The following is an 18,370-nucleotide window of genomic DNA, read 5'->3' on the forward strand; positions in this document are numbered from 1 at the left end:
TATTTATTTTGTGATGCATAAATAAATAATGTCGATGTTTTTCCAACAAGGAAACAGGCTACATACAATGCCAGAGTGAAAAACATGAATTTTCAAGATTGATGCCATGAACACTAAACGATTGCTCTTGAGATTTACTTATCAACAATGTAAATGCAAGCTGCGCTGGAGTTTTGTAATCCTTAGTATATTACTAAGGATTACAAAACTTAAAAAAAAGACAAATGATACGCCAGTTGTTATCAAGTTATAGCGTGACCAAAGGAAATATAAATTAATAAGATATTAAATAATGAAATAAATTAAATACAGAATAATTAGTTATTAAAAGCTTCAGAGTTATATATATGCATTTATCAGTAAAAAAAATTAAAGCGTTTCACCTATCTTTGTACAAAGTGATCACTCTGAAATATATTACATTAGTTTATTTTTCTATTGGAATACAACACGTCAATGCATAGTAAACGATAATGAATTTTAATATGTAGTAATCCGTATTTCGAAAATTCTTTTTCTTACTATATCACGTTATTTATTATTTCTGAAATTATTGATTTTTTAATTAGGATGTATTAAACATTAATTGTCAGCAAACGATTCAAAACAAATCAAGCTACATACAGAGAGATACATAAGGTTACATTTTTATATTATTCATTTTGTATACATAAATGAAATTAGTCAGCCAATATCAATTTAAAGTTGTCGTGAGATATAGTCAGCACACCCAACTTGTACAATTTATCTACAGCCGTCCCTTGCGAGGATGTGGGTACGGAATAAAAATGCCATTACTCCAATGAACCGTATCTCGAGCCTCAATTAGGCTCGATTTACACGAGAAGCCAGTGCTAATCCGAAAAGATAAGGTGCTGCAACCAACTTCGATTAATCGCACCCAGTCGAAAGAATTTATTACTGACGAGATCAATTTACTGTTTAGCTAATTCAATTCGAATAGTTTCAATCGGTTAGGCCGCAAAATTATTTTATACGGTTCATCTATAAAACGTATCTCAAGCTTTCCAATTTTGATGGCAACAATAATAATAGTTTTGTAACAATAATTAGGTAAGAAAAACTATAGCCATAAGCGTATTTTTTATTTGAAAATTTCCTTTTCTTATAACATTATTAATTCTGTATTAATATAATAACAAGAATGTGTGATTTGTTAAAATTGCTTAAAAGCATCCGTTTAAGATTTTAAAACTGCAATTATTTATTTTATCAACATTATTCCAATTGGAAGGTATCCGCTGTAGGGCATGGGCCTTCGTCATATATTTTTAATATTACCTGTTGCTAGCGGTCTGTATCCGGCTTTTTCCGGCGACCTCTTCAAGGTCTTCTATCCACCTTGTGGGTATCATACGCTGCGCATGCCGGTCTGTGGTATCCGTTCCATGGAGACAAATAAAAGCCTTGGCGGCCATGTGGCCTAACTGCTGTCAGTTTAACATACCCACCTACTAGGTAATAACGGTCACTTTCATTCGTCTGCAAACTCCTCGTTCCAGATTATATTAATCAAAGTAAAAATAAATTTAAAAATAAATAGAAAATAATAATGATATACTCAAGCCCTTCACCGCCTTAAATCAATAATGAACGTAATAAACATGGTAAGTACAGTAATCAACGCAGCCTATAGAAACAGGATACGCGAATCGGCGGACAGATGGTTCGGATTGTGCAGTAGCTTAATTGCCTATTAAAGAGCGATTGCTTTTAAAACCCTCGCAATGGCTCAGAATGTTCCATTCAGGTTAACATACTTAAATAGCAAGAATAGCGCATTATTAACCTAAGGAGATTTAAAAGCGAACACAATTAACTAAGCCCCCCGGGTTTCTTGTCCTAACTCAAATGCAAATACCCTATCACACTGTATATGGTAATAAGATTACATTGTGCGAGGCCAATAGCTTATCTCTGCATCTCGAATGGTTTCAGCGTTTAATTTATAGCAATAAAATAGATAAATGAAGATCAGAAACGTTCCGCGTTCCTTTTAAACGCGTCTAAGGAATGTCTCGGTTTGCTTATGAATGATATAGAACGATACGGACACGCGAACATCATCTCCGGTAATTTTTTATCACTTAATAACAGTTTTACATAGCTATTAATGACCTTTCGTATAATCCAGTGGATAAAAATAGCCTTTTAGCATCAACTAAGAAAAATATAGTTCTTTATTTCGAGATTCATAATCTGTTGTAAATAAAACTTTAAAAAATTAGCAACTTTTTAAAGAAATAGTAAAGTTGCGGATAAATTAAGAATAATTGCCAAAACAAAGTTTAAATGCTTTAAATGTGTTTTAGGAAACTAAATGTATTTTATAAAGATGTTCCAATCATACCAAATTATTGTAAACTGTAATTTAATTAACACAGGTATTAAAAATCGTATCAAGATATTAAAGTTCAAAAATCTGGACCGTAATTTGTTTTCGAAATGTTCTCCGTTACCATAAAACTTTGATTAAATAAATAATTAATCTGATAAAATTGATAAAAGATGATTAACTAATGGTTTTTATTAGAATTTATTGACGAAAACTAACAATTGTAAGTTACAAAAACTTATAAAATAAGTTTATTTTAACAGATTAGACCTATTTTAAATAAATTACAAAATTCAAGAAGAGTTAAAACATAATGTTTACATTACACAAAAACAACTCATTGATATTATATATATTTACATTAAACTTTTAAGCTACTTTAAAAGAAATGTAAAATAATATAAACAAATATTAAATAATAGTGTATTAATAAATTGAGTGCAGAGGGAATATAAAAGTATTTAGTGCAACAGCAATGATGTATTCTCACGGCTTACATCTCAAACTTATGAGCTGACTGGGATAATAAATAGTCGTTCGCGAATAGATTATTACTGGATTCAATAAATCGGATATCAAAACGAATATTAAAATAATTATTTTACTTACCATACATGTTTTCAAGTAGTTCAGATCAGTATAGTTCGGATTCCAGTATTGATTTTTAGTAAAAACAAAATCACAATATGTCTCGGAATTCGCTAATGTAGTTTTAATCTTCTTTAGTAATAAATTTACGTATAAAAACACTTTACAAATCTTATCAGTTTTATCTTCAGTTTAATGTCTCAGGTCAGTTAAACACTGACTAAACCTTACAATTTTATTTTTTTTATTCCCATACACTAATTTTAAAATTTGTATTAAGTTTTTTTTATTTATTACACTTTAAAATAATGTTAGTGGCATTGGTTTTGTATTCTGACTGACAGCGCATACTGACATTCTACTTAGATATATTACATGTATTAAATTGTAATTTTAAACAAAGTCATAAAACTTTAACCTACACATAACATAGGAAAAGCTACATGAAATGCACACAAAATAATAATTCGTTCGATAAAAAACTCAACTCGCATGGAACGATGAGACAAAATAAAATGATAGAATAAGCAAACCTCTTAAATCGAACTCACCTGGACGAAAGTTTAAGCGAATGATTCTATAAACGTTTATTGGCCATTAAATTTTGAACATTGAACGCAACGGTACTTACAGTGTTTTTATGAGCGCGAAGTGCTTTATTTTTCTTCTTGCATTAATACACTTAATATTTTTAATATTTACATGATAAGCCAATGCTCATTCAATCTTTAAAACCAGTCGTAAGATAATCTAAAATATTAAAGTCGAGGTATGTTCGTAAATAAATTTGAAATTATTGAAATTAATGACATTAATGAAAATAAGATATTTTTTATAAATGTGTTTCTCATACTGTTCATTTACAATCAATAAATAAATTAGTTTTTACAAAACAAGGAGTGACTTATTTATCTTTGTATAATTATTTGGGTTAATGTTTTAACACCACAGTTCATGTAATTATTTAGTAAACAATCATTAATTTTTGTAAAAATACCCGAACAATTAAATAATATACACCTCATAAACTATACAAGTAATATAGACGGCTTTCCAACAAGAGCTTTTATTACAAAAAAAAAACCAAATTAAAGAATTTATATGAAAATTATTTTTTTTATGTCTGGAGGAGTAAGGTTTGTCAATTTAAAAATTCGTATAGATGTCTCGCGATCACGTTTGTAGATGTCATTGATTAAAAAAAAATAACATTTTAAGCATTCTATTTTTAACGCTGCCTTACAAAAAGTGTTTATCGTATGACCTAGACAGAAGTGTCAGAAAAAATATTTATTTTAAAAACTTTTTTAGTGTTGTTCAATTACATTATTATTATTCTTGTTTTAAATTATTAGATTTTATGTTATTTTCATTTAATCAAATATTTATTCTTTCAGGTATTCGTGAAGCGGCGTTTCTTTACGCCCTAACTGCAGCAGGGGTAGCGCATGCGATAGCGCGCGCGTGCGCCCAGGGTCGCTTGCTGTCATGCGGCTGCGACCCTCTCGGCTACCGCGCCTCCCATGACCCTAGAGGTCGTGCGAGGGCCAACAAGTGGGAATGGAGTGGGTGCTCCCACAATCTAGGATATGGCATAGTATTCTCCAAGAAGTTTCTTGACGCCAGAGAACAAGTCGACGATCTGCAGTCCAAGATTAACGTACACAATAATAACGCCGGGAGATTTGTAAGTAAATTTTATGATTAATTGTTTATATGAAAAGTAAATTGTATACAATTTAGATAAATGAGTTATAAATATATTTAATAATCAGGTATTTAATACACACAGAGTTGACGAAACACGCTGAATGCCGCTTCCTACAGGTCGTACTGGAAGTCCTATATACCATTATATTTTTTTATTTATTACTTTCATTTTAAAAATGATGATAGAATATCTAGGCATGTCTAATAGTGGCGAAGGATTGTGACGTAAGGTAAAAGGTAGTAAAAAAAAAATTGGTTTCTCATACATGGTATTTTTTGTTAATTATAACATCGCCCTGCTCACAAAACTTTGAAGAAAACATCTTAAAGAAATTGATTAATTCTGTAACTCAAATACCGAAGGTTGTATATCTTTCTTTGGATGAATACACACACGTCAACAATATCGCTCTTTGTGGTAAAAATCACCTACCAGTCAACGCTAATCCACGAAAAGAGTTCCACTTAATCAAATAGGGTCGGTCGAAAAAACAATCCTTTTAAGATCCATGTGATAAATTACGGCTCTCTGCTTTTCTCTAAGAGAAAATTTTCAACAGTAACAACACTACAAGACTAATAACAATAGCGTGGTACAACGTAAAAGAAATTATTTAAAGAATCTACTAAATATTTTTAAACTTATAGAAACTACAATTAAACCACTTAAAATTGTAAAACAAAGAAATTGCACGGGCAAGAGTGTTCTCTTTGATCTACCACACAAAAATAAAGGGGAATGCACATTATCAAAAGACACTAAGACTTGAATGGCTCTTCAATTAACTTTATTAACGGTGAGCGTGCATAATTTTAACTTCATAACTTTTAGGGGTGCATTCTAGATCTGCATCGGTTTTCGTATCGCACAAAACTTTTAAAGACATCTAATTTACATATTTTCTTCGTCTTTTAAACTCTGGTAGATTCATTTATTGTAGGATTCATAATCATTATTATTATTACTGGTCTAGTTTCTAATGTCTTCTGCTGGACACAGGCATCCTCTATAGTTTTTTTTTTTATTTTAGATATATTTTAGATATATTAGTTTTAGATTGTTACTGTTCACAAATAAATTTCCAAAAGATAGGCAACAGCGGCATCTATGTAACACCTTATGACACTGCGGCCGCCAATGAACCTGCCGAGCGTAGCGATTATGGAATACCCCTCCGAGATATCGAGATATTGGGGAAGACCTGCGCCTTGCAGTGGGTATCTATGGGCTGAAACGATTATACAATTTTGTTACAAAATGTCTAAACCACAAAAAAAATTATTTTCAGAAAGTAAAAGGCACTTCTCAATAATACAATAATTTTACTACGACGCTTTGGAACCGAAAAACAATCATTATTTTTTGTTTTAAAACACATAGTACATTGATTAAAATTCAGATATTCAATTTCTTGAAAAATCTGTCCACAGCGTTTTAAATTTATTATAATAAAACAAAAACAACCACCATTATCGTACTAATAAAAAGCGTGGATCAAAAACAATATTCTAAAAATATCAAGCCATTAAGTTTTATAACCTTAAACATCACCGATAGTCTGTTAAAAATAATCACAAAAACATTTCAATGGCTTAATCAGACGTACCAAATTACAGGGGAGCGGGTCACTTGTTTTCCTTGACCATAAAACAATGTGACACGTAGTATACCTCTATTTTGACATAACGAACGTTATTATTGTTTAGATTGCTATTGTCCATTTTATATTGAAACCACGAGCAATGTACGCCAATATAAGAAATCTAATTCGAAATGGGTCAAGCTACGCTAGCTATTTTGAAGGTGAAATTATGTAGGTGCCCAAATGGTTCACAGAGGCGTCGGACTTGGAATGCAACACTTATTTAGTTCGAATTGAAGAGCGGTTTGTGGGCGGGGCCCTTTGTAATCACCAATCTGGGTGGTCCGTTTGCCCGTTATGGTTCTACATGCCTATAAAATATAACTATAAAATCCACAGCCACGATCTACATACACTGAATTATGTACTCATCTCGTGATGCAATTCGTACATCAATATAACCGCAGGCTACGGCAGTTTATAATGAAATCGCGAAGAGTTTTGCAAAAAAATTAAATTGGGGTCAGTTTATATATTTGATTTGTAACTGGGTCTTGGCTCTGAATCAAATCGGTGGATAAATCCTTTTGCCAAATATTCAGCATAGATAAAATTAAATGAACGAAGCTTTAACTGAATAAATTTTTCTGTATTCGTTTTATCGGCTTCAATAAAAGTTCCTTTTGAATAAACTGATGAGATTATTGTATAAGTTTTATTTTTATAATAACATCTTGTCATAGTTCTTTATTTTCATTTCGTTACAGATTGATTAGTTATAAATGTAGATACTTTAAAGGGTAATTGTGTAGCTTATTTGCCCATTTGTCAGCAAAAAACTTTTAAGCCTAAACCTATTTCCAATCACTCTGTATAAGGTCATCGCTTTGATACATGTTACATTAATTTATTATTTTTATTGGAATGTAACAGACTATTATCTTCTCGCAATATAAAATTCACGGGGTCAGATGGAAAACAATAATTATTTTTTATAAGTGTTAATCAAAATTTTATGTTTTTATTACTTCTGAAACTATAGATATTTGGATTGGGTGTACCATACAGTAATTAACCATAAATGAGGTACACAATCACCCCTTGTGAGCTTGTACACTTAGATCCAATCACGCTGTATAAAAAACAATTAATAGATGACATAAATAGTTGAATACATCTCAAAGTAATTTTTTTTTATTAATTATAGCGAACTACAATATACATCATCGCAAGACAAAGAAGTCATTACGATTATAAGTACTCGGCTTGGAGGTTTCCGAGACGATGCCCCCGTCAAATAAATATGTCAGAACCACTGATTTGTTATTGTCCAATAAGTATCGTTGTACTGACACCGACAAACTAACCGACAGCTAAGCCAAAATACCGGACCTACCGTACGGGATTACTTCTAATAATTTAATAGGCCTCTTCCGTCTAATAATAAACATGTCAGGCTGAAGTTAAATACAACAAAACTAACTTATATTTGCTCACAACTTATTTAATTTAAAACCGAATCACGACTTTATATGTATAGACATAAAGAATAAAATTTCGGTGATGGATCGTAAATATACGTTTGCTTGGAATATTATATTAGTATCCGTTACCAAATCTGACATTAAAGCGGCATGCCATGTCTCGTGCTTACTTATTAGTGGGATTTACGATTAATACAATTTTATTTAGGTCCTTAAATTTTTTATAATACAAACACGAAGTGAGGCCATTACGAACTATTTAATTTGTAATGCTTTTATATTTGTTGATTATATGGTTGAACTTGAGCGTTTAATATACGAATGGTTAAAGTTTATTGCAGTGTAATCTAGTAGCGGTCACATTCAGTTATTAAACAATGCGCTAATTATAGTTATATATTTACCTTATGAGTTCTTATTGACGAGTTTTAATCGATTTTAAATACGACGTACTCTTTATTAACTATTGCCCAATAAATTAAATGTATATTATGTCTGTATCGCTATAAATAATGGCCTAATTTATTAATATGCATAAAAATTTGGACCGGCCTCATTACTTTGGCTATTATATTAAGTTCAGTTAAGACAAGTCTAATCAAATGTCCTAAAGAGTATCGGTAAATGTAAAAAGTGCATAAATAATAGTTACTCTTCATTAAAGGGGTATTCATTACACGAAGGGCATCTTCGTGTACCATAAAACATTAAAAGTTTAATCATAAAGTATTGCAGCGAACAAAATATTAAATTACTTTTCGAAAAAAAAAACATTCTTTATGATTAAGACATTAAATTAATAAATAGAGTGATCGCTTATAAGTACGGTTTATTTATTTATTTTTTAATACCCATTAATCTTACCACATGCGCACAACCAACCCTTTTTTCTGATTTCGGGGTTTCCCCCCGTTCAGGATGTTTAAGATATATTGTAAGAAAAGGACCAATATTTAGCCACTTCCGCACATGCAGTGGTAGTCATGCAATGAAATGCACCGCCCGCCAGCCCGCTGATAAATGCGTATGCGGCAAACAATGCGAATCACACAACCGCCACCACCAAATTACTCAACACGTGTTTCACCCCTCACGGGGCATCTTCAGGAGTTATGTTACACCGATTAGTGCCAAACACAGAGTCTCAGACCTCTGCGACCCCTGCATCTCCCGCTTAGGGAACATGCATAGTCCCTCGCGCTGTGGTATTCTAGATATCCTGTTCCCGGTGTAAAATAATCATGGATCGCTTCTTTTACAATTCGCATATTCTAATGATTCTGAGTAATGAAAATTAAATAACTTCTTGTCTCTTACACTTACGATGATCCGACAACTCTTCACAATATTTTCTTATACTACTTTTAAGTAATGTCTTTAAAGTATATTTTGCACAAACAGTGATGTCTGCGGGGAATTTGGACTTCTACCAATGATTTCTTATAAAATCGATTAGAAGCGCATGACGTTCAGTGTCTGCTTTAACAAAGTCGTCTATAATCCAGTAACACCTTGTGGGTAAACGTCCTACGCTGCGCTTACTGGTGGTAATCACTCCAGAACCTAAAGGCCCTCGCAGCCGTCTGTTCAGCGTGCTATGTGATCTGCAAATGCCACTTCAAATTGTCAATCTGCCGGAATATGCTCGATTTTCAATCATATAACGTCTACTGCTGGCTAAAGCCTCTTCCATAGATTTTCAAAGAGATTGACTGAACGCGGCTAGACTCCAGCGTATTCCAACAATCTTAACAAAGTAATCTATCTACCTTTTAGGTAAACGTTCTTCACTGGGCTTGCCAAAACTGCGAACAAGGCCCCAGCTGTCATCTCTTTCGCATGCTATGTGGGCTGCCCATTGTTACTTCCACTTGTCTGTCCGCTGGGATATGTCCGTTGCTTTTATTCCGATCTCCTCTCTTCTGATTCTACCTCACGGAAAAGCCTCGAAGATAACCCTCTCTATGATTCTCTGAGCTTCTGTAAAACGAGACTAAAGCGTCTTGCTATTTTATCACAATTTCGTAAACACAAGTATTAAATTCATTTATAAAAACGAAGCTTTAAAAGCAAATAGGTAGTAGATAACCATAAATTATAACTAATGTGTTTCACTATAATTCTAATTCCTCAACAACATCAAATAATAATAAAACAAATGCACTCAATTAGTCACCGGCGTGCTTCGATGCAGTAGCGATCGTGAAATATGCGAAATAGCTTTTTAATTCTTGCATAACTCACTATTAACACATAGTTTAATTTGACATTTTACGAGCTAATGCCTGTGGTCGCAATAAAATCTTAAAGCTAATGATCGACCAACATTGTTGCTTTTACGAGGATATAAGTTGTTTACTGTCCGGGGTTATCGTTGAAATATGATATTATAATGGAAATATTAAAAACTTTTGTATGGATTCGTAAACACAATGGTTCGGGTGAAGCCAGCTCCCTAGGCCGGCTGTAAAATCTGAAAAGTTATTTACGTTTATACAGTTAATAGCACAATTTCACATATTTACCCGTAATCGATTAAAAAAGCTTCCTTTAATATTTATTAGCATTATTCTTACTGCTTTTAGAAAGTCGAGTTTAAAAACTGTACCTGTATTGTCATTGATATTTTTCAAAGTGTGGTGATTTTGGTTTTTAAATATTTTACTAGATTTAGCTTTCTTGGGATAAGAATGAGAAAATAAAAGCAAAAATAATGTAAAAAAAGTGGTTGGTATTGCTAAGAATAATAATACAATCAATCACGAATATTGTAATAATGTAGTCCGAAATATAAACCTCACTAATTCTTTGTTAACACCAAAAAAGTTATCTACCGCGACGAGATGTAAAACCTTTTTACTAAGATTTAAAACATAATTTATCATTAAACTTGGGATGCATGCGGTAAGGAATAGACATTTTGAAACGAAGTTATTCTTGCAAAAAAATATTACATTCCACATTCGTAGTAATAAATATTTTTTTATTGTAAATAACCTATCTTTTTTTACTTTTATGAAACTAATCAACTTTTAGCACAGAAGTGAGCGGACTAAACAACTTTTTTTTATTAAAAATAATTAATTAAACATTATGATGAAGACAATACAAAAGGTTTACAGACTTATAGACGAACTTATACATAAACTTGTGAAATGTATAACAATAAGATGTTTAGTTTTAGAGTAATAAGGATGTTTATTTGGAAATAAAAATTTATATAGCGGTTATACTACTTATGCTACAAACCTTAAAAATAACGATATTTTATTTCGAATAAAAAAATACTCACAAGTCTCTCTATTGAAAATTAGGTTACCCATTGACTTTTGTTACCTCGAAATTGATATTCGCTACCAAACGAAAAGAGTTTATAATTTCCATGTTAATGGTAAAAGAATGCTGTCTTTTAGAATTTGTGAGCTAATACGTAGTCTTTTTACGTCTCAAAATAATGGTTGTAAGTGTGAAACTGTATAAGATTTTTTATTCTGAAACTTTGTTCAATATGAACTGTTTTACAAGAGCTGACTGTATTGCGTGTTATAAAATGAACACTCTACTCGTTTCGTCAGCTTCTATAAAAAGACCTTATATCTTTTTATGAAAAATACCAATCATTCCAATGATTACGATACGGTGGTATAGAGAGCCAATGTGAAATAGTGGCGGCATACACGGTGGTCCCAGACCGCACACTTGACCATTGTTCCGGCGGCATTCTACCATTTTGTTTTGTAGGCACATAATTAACAGCCGCCCAGTGAGATCTCTGTTAGACACGCTCTCTTGTAATAACCCCCGCGATGATATTTTTATTAATGTCAAAATAAATTCGACCGCATTCACACTGTTGCGTAACGAATTCAACAGAACGATTCGAGCGGACGGATTTTAAACGTTAATTTTTGAAGATGATTCACTCTTATTTAATTCTTGAGAAAATGTTACATTTTATTTTAAAATTAAATTTTTATTGTGCAAAAAGACAGAAATTTCTGTCCATGTTTATTATTATATTATATTTCCCTGCAAGCCTTGACCCAATGTGATCTGTCTTACTTCCTCGTTGGTTGGCTTACAGTGGTTCAATGACCTATGACTTGGATTTCTCAATCCATATAAAGAATAAGGCGATCCGTAGATGGACAATAGTAACCAATACAGCCCATTGTCAAGAAGCCCATTTTTAAGTTGGCAGTAGGCGAAGCACATAATACGCAGATAAGATGGCCGCTAGGAATCTTAAAGTTTGGTTTGGTGACCACGGACTGGCAGGCGCACAGTTGGACGTCCATCCACAAGGTGGACAGACGTGCTTACCAAGATCGTTGGACGACGCTAGACACAGGCCGCGTCCTACTGGTACTTTTGGAAAACTACCAGAGAGGCTATGTTCAATAGTAGACGTACTGTGGTTAAAGAGATAATGATGAAAATCAATATGACAATTTAATAATATTGGCGAAACAATAACTAAATCAAATTATAGTACGGTGTGATAGCAGATCTGTCTTCACCGGGACCATAAAAGATCTTCCATCCCGACCCACACAAGAAATTAGGTACCGCATTAGAGCCGAGGTGATAATTACGTTACAAAAAAATCGATTCGATGAGTTAATATTTTGTTATGTCCAGATGACTCTCCGATATCGATTTATATATCATTGCTTTGTGCTATTCTTTTTTTTATCTCGATTGCATCAGACGTTATTGATACGTTAGTATACAAATGTATAATTACATTCGTAAATTCCATTCCGAGTCATTCTCGGCTGTATACAAAGCTTCTCCGTGTGCGGTTTAACTAATAGTTAATTTGTACGTTGGATTAGATACGGCCATCTTAAACCTATTAGTGTTAGTCAATTCAGTCTAATAGTCAGAGATTATGGCGTGATTCACGACGGTACAGCTAAAGGGTAATCCACACTTGTTAATTGGCAAATTGATGCAATCTTATATTTTATAGAGCTATAAAGTTCGAACCAATATTTGAATTTGATGATTTAAGAAAACGCGCGATATCATCTTAAACTACACAAACAGTTACAAAGCTAACTTTGTATACCGTTTATTATTATTTACTTCCACAAAAACATTATCGAATCTCGCGAGGAAGTATGTGTACAATCAATAAATAACAGAATCAAAAACAAATTGGGTATACCTAACATTTGACTTTATGGTGTAAATTAATTTTTCTATGATCAATGCATACGCTTTTACCATAGCATCCCAGAAAATATTTAGAAAGGTAAGAGTTACTATGTTGATAATAGGTAAACCAATATATTTAATTTTTATTTAAATATGTAATTTAATATTATTTTTTTAAAAAATATAAAATCTTGCGAACTTTCTCTCGCCACTTCTTTTCAAGTTCAAGCTATTTATCATTCAAACAGGTGGACTCAACTTGATTTGAATAAAGATTTTTTTTAATTTGAATACGTCCTTAGTTATAAGACATTGATGTGTTCGGACAACCCACAGTAAATCAAATATCAGTCAATCAATCGCAAACCTATATCTGAAATCCTCATTTAATCAGTATTTTCACACCAGTATCCTCATACTGATGTGAAAATACTTATTATTATGTTAAAATATAAAAAAGTTTATTACGATACGTACTTAATAGATACCACATAAAGTTACTGATTTCAATTTGATAATTCTTTCAAAAATAATAACCGGCTATATTCGAAGGAAAACTACCTGATTTCAAAACTCATTACTTTTTTAAAAATTATTTCTTTTAAATTCGACTCATCTAATTGACAATGATAACCTTTTACTTCACGAGATTTTAATAATTATAACTAATACTAAATAAAAATTTAAGTAACATCGGTTTAATGATCATTCTTATCAAATATAAGGAAAAAACATATAAATATCGTGGCAACATCTTCGACCCGACAGTAATATATCTTCATTAAATTTAAATGAGACCTAAATGGCCAACTGTATCCTTAATTGTGAACATAATATTTATTTTCCGAATAAATATTAGGTGTTATTTAACATAATAGATGCTTTATTATTAATTTGCTATGACATTGTGTTGACATATATGTTAAATTAATATAGAATGAAAAAATAAATGTCAGTATTATTGTTGGTAGGTAGGAGGTAGTATAGCCCACTTATATCTAAGTTGGCACCCATGTATATTAACTATCAGCCATCTCGTTATAATATATACTGTATAACATAACAGCTTTAATGTTTTTCTTTTAGACTTTCGACATAAGGACATGTCATTTAATCCGTGGTATTCCATTGGCAGCTATAATTAGCATCATCTTACTCAGGCAGCATCTTATTGTTTAGGAACGGTTAAGTACTAGTAAAAGAAAGTCAGGGTAACACATCAAATTCTAAAAAAATTTAATGACATACAATTTTCTTATATAATTCTTAGCTTAAAAACTTGATTACACTTATCACCTAAAACGTAAGATGAAATTTCATATTAAGCCAGTTATTTTACTACATAATCCTCGACCTGATTATAATGCTATTTATATTAAGATTTTTCATGTATGGATGTATGTGCTTTTGGATATATAGATGTATACATTTATGCAGTATGCATATATGTGTAAGTAATACTATAATGTTTGTCATTACTGTTAGAACACAGACTGAAATCTTTGAAATCAATACACGGCTCTATTGGTAAATATTTTTTTTATAATATTTCGTCTTTGAGTTTCTTTTCACTTTTATATTATTTTAATTTTCTAAGCACGTCCATAAGGTAAACACAGACATATATGAAAAATATTACAGATCTTAAATCAATGAATACATTAATGATAGATGTCCACAGCATTTATTAAAAAAGATACAAAAAAATATGATACCTGCTTTATTTTTTTATGCCTATAAGATTAAATAATAATCTTATAGACATAAAAAAATAAAGCTTAAAGACAATAAGACAACCTTTTTCTTTTTTTCCGCATATAGATGCCAACTGCAAGGCTTAGGCCAAAAAGGCGTTCGCCACGAGCCATGCGCTGCCCTTCTCTAGCGACTACCCGTGTCCTTAACTTTTTTTTTAATTAACACCGCGTCTGCTGGCTCATGGTCGACACAAGAATCTTTCGGCCCCAACGGCCATCGGTTGCATGAGCGATGTACTTCGCCCACTACCACTACAAACGAACACTTCCTCAATCTACGTCGGTGATCTTGGTTTTTATGGATCTCGTATCACCAATAGTCCACTCCCTTACTCTCGGTGTGATCTTGGGCGAGTTGAATAAGACAATAATAAAGGATAAATATATATTAAATAAACGATTGAAATTATTAGATAGCCAGGAATGTGAACATACGTATACAACATTGAAAAATGTCCACCACTAGAACGGAAACTCAATGGGTAGTCATCTACCACACCTAACAAGTCTATTTATTGGTCATAGAATTTCACGACATTGTATTTCAATGTTTACGAATAGTAACTATATTATATAATTCACTTAAAAGCTGCATTTGATTTTTTTACTTACACATAAATACAAATGAATATGATAATGATAATGCATTTATCTTATAATCATTATATATTCATCATATTTGCTAAATTGCAGTCGATATTACTACAGAAAAATAGATAATATTAAGGACGTTAAATTCGAGAATATTAAATGATTATAGAATGTTCTCAATAAATAATGAACGGAGTCGAGGTTAGCTGACCGATATTCGTTTAATAGCAATTTTATTTTAATGGCAACCTCCAGACAAAGTCACCTCCACACAGTTGTGTATAATCATCTCACGCCACGTAGATTACATACTAGGAGCTAGTTTTAATTGGACATTGGTAGATAATTACGGGTTCCGTGCGAATGTGTTATTACTATTAATACGTCCGACTAGAGCTACCGCTCCGTTTGTGCGCTAATGACACCGTGTTTAGTCTGGAGCCGTGAACAATCACCTTAACATAACAATCATTACATTAATAAATAGTTATATCTGTTCAATCTAAAAGCTTAAATCATACCAATGACTCTAATAGATATACCAAAAGTTTTTTTTTAATTTACCAACAACAACAACGGTATTTTAATTAATTTTTTAATATAGTCTAGGTCATGTGTTTTAATTAAAAACAAATATTTCATATCAATACATAGTTAAATTGATAATAGAACATTTAATTTCGTGTTCTATAAATTTATTACTTAAATAATTTAAGTGTTGCATTTGTATAATTAGCATAGAATTTATTAGTGACTACATAAACGATGGAGATGTTTTACTCGCGGTGAGATACACCACGGACAACCTATGATGAAGGATCATTTGCTGAAATACTTAAGATTAGTCATTTTCAGTTTCATCATCGTCATTTCAGATATAAGATGGTCACCGGACATAGGCCTCGTTCGTAGATTTCCAGTCGAACCGATTCGAAGCGGCATGTGCCAAACGTCGTCAAGGTTGTCTTCATCTTGTGGATGGACATTCTACGATGCGCTTGCAGGGCTATAGCCTTCGCTGCAGAACCTTTAGGCTCCAGCGGCAATCTGTTCTGCGCTCTATGTAGCTTGCCCACTGCCACTTCGACTAGGCAAGCTGGTGGGCTTCGTCGTTTCGGTTACTTTCGGTAGTTTACATATTTTTTTTTCATCATATACTGTTAATGAAACAATAATATATAGAAATTAATTATAAATATAGTGTGATTACGATAAAATTTCTTTCTTTATTTGAGCACCGCCAGTAATGGTTACAATAATGAAAATATAATAACAATTAAGAATTGTGAACCGCTTGTTACACCATCACAACATCTACCATTTATGAAAGTCATAAGCACTACTTTTATTAAAAAATAGATACGACAAATACTTAAACTAACACATTATGGATTAAACACAAAATAGATATATGGCTAAACATGTAATTAAAATAAACGAGATACAGAAGACTTAGGACTATACAAAAACAAATTAGACAATTGAAAATTGATTAGCTGCCTCATATATATTAAACGTAAAATATACATTTTTAAATTGGATACAATTTTTAAAAAGCGCATTCCGGCACTTCGAAATCCTGTAAATAGCGCCACCGGTGTACACATTCGAAGCGGTGGCGTGGTCAGGGTCTTGCGGCCAGACCTCTAGGGCCCACATTAGCCGGCCGTATTTCACGAGACGCCCGCCGAGGTGAGAACATAATAAGCGGTTCGAGACCATTTTTAATATTCCGGCTTCATTACGACGTATTACAAACGTCTTGGGTGGCGAATTCTATCGCGAACGCTCGTAATAACGTAGTATTAATGCCGAGAGGGCTCGGGGGGCGGTCCGAAACGCCGATTTATTTGAATTTTTGCTCCGACTCAATTTGGGAAATTGTTCGGCCAGCGGCGCTCGTGGAATTAAGACGTCAGAGTGATTGCTGCGAGGCGTTTAATTATGTAAATGTTACGAGCTAGCTGCGGTGGGTGGCATAATCTCGTAATTGTGCCAAAGATGCGGTCACGTATGAGGACAATTCGCCTTTGTGATTTCGTGCCTTCGCGCGGTCCCTTTGAAAATGCTCGATATAAAAGGCTTTTTAAAATTTCAATTTCGATTGTTATAATTTTTTTACATGAAATCCAAATTGAATTAGAACGAAACCAGTTTTTTTTTGCTGTTACGAATTACTACTAATTTTATGTAAAGGACCGAAAGGATAGTGTTTGTATTATAGTAATAGTTCCTGTCATTTAGTAATTATAAGCAATTGATTCATATTGAAATCTTTATTTATCATCGTCGTCATTTCAATTTTAGGATGACCACAGCAGGACATAGGCCTTTCCCACAGATTGAAAATAGAACCGGTTGGAAGCGACCTACTTCCGACAACCATCAAAAGGTTGTCTGCCTAACTTGTGGACGAACGTTCTTTTAACTTCTTTTTTTTTCTAAATCTGTAGGAAAATTAAAAATAAAATGTTAATAGTCTTATTTTTTTTTTCAGATACTTTCATCGCATATGGAAGTCCGCTGCAAGTGCCACGGGTTATCAGGCAGCTGTCAGTTAAGGACATGTTGGCGCGCCACACCTGACTTTCGAATCGTTGCCTCAACCATTAAAAAACAGTATCGAAAAGTAAGGCTTAATTTTAAATAATCTGCTATTTTGTTTATATTTTAATAAAATCTTTGAATTTATTCCATGCGATATAAAAATGAGTTAATATAACTTACTTAGTCAATCGATAACAATAAACCAATAATAAAAAGATCAGAGGTCAACAATCGCTAAGCAAGATGAGGCACGATTACAATTGATAGCTTCTGATAAACCGAACAAAGATCTCATGCGTTCTACAGAATGATTGGTTATAGATGTTTTTAGGGGGTAAGTAAGCTATCACCAGTTTAATGTACGACCCTATCTAAAAATCAACGGTTTTAGAAATACTTAATTACATAATAATAATATAGTAGCAAAATTCGTTTTCGAAATCCTACATATTGAAATAATTATTATTAGATATTTGTTCTTGCAGACTTTATACTGACAGAAGTTAATAGCCTGTCGCAGTGGAAAAGAAAAAAATAAATTAAAACAACATATTTCAAATAACTTTATACAAAGTGATTGGAAATAAGTGT

The 18,370-nt window shown here is 32.4% G+C and overlaps 1 protein-coding gene across 1 annotated transcript in view; it reads left to right on the forward strand.

Moving 5' to 3' along the window:
- Positions 1–18,370, forward strand: part of Wnt10 (Wnt oncogene analog 10) — a 44,703-nt gene that overhangs the window by 25,322 nt on the left and 1,011 nt on the right. The window contains exons 3-4 of the mRNA XM_068765379.1: positions 4,342–4,631; positions 17,730–17,861. Of these exons, the coding sequence (XP_068621480.1) occupies positions 4,342–4,631; positions 17,730–17,861 (422 nt within the window). The remainder of the gene's footprint in view (positions 1–4,341; positions 4,632–17,729; positions 17,862–18,370) is intronic.

The sequence above is a fragment of the Battus philenor genome, unplaced genomic scaffold (assembly GCF_028537555.1).
Source record: "Battus philenor isolate CCGP_79_NKW_IND1 unplaced genomic scaffold, ilBatPhil1.0.hap1 SCAF_2, whole genome shotgun sequence".
In the NCBI taxonomy this organism is placed as follows: Eukaryota; Metazoa; Arthropoda; class Insecta; order Lepidoptera; family Papilionidae; genus Battus; species Battus philenor.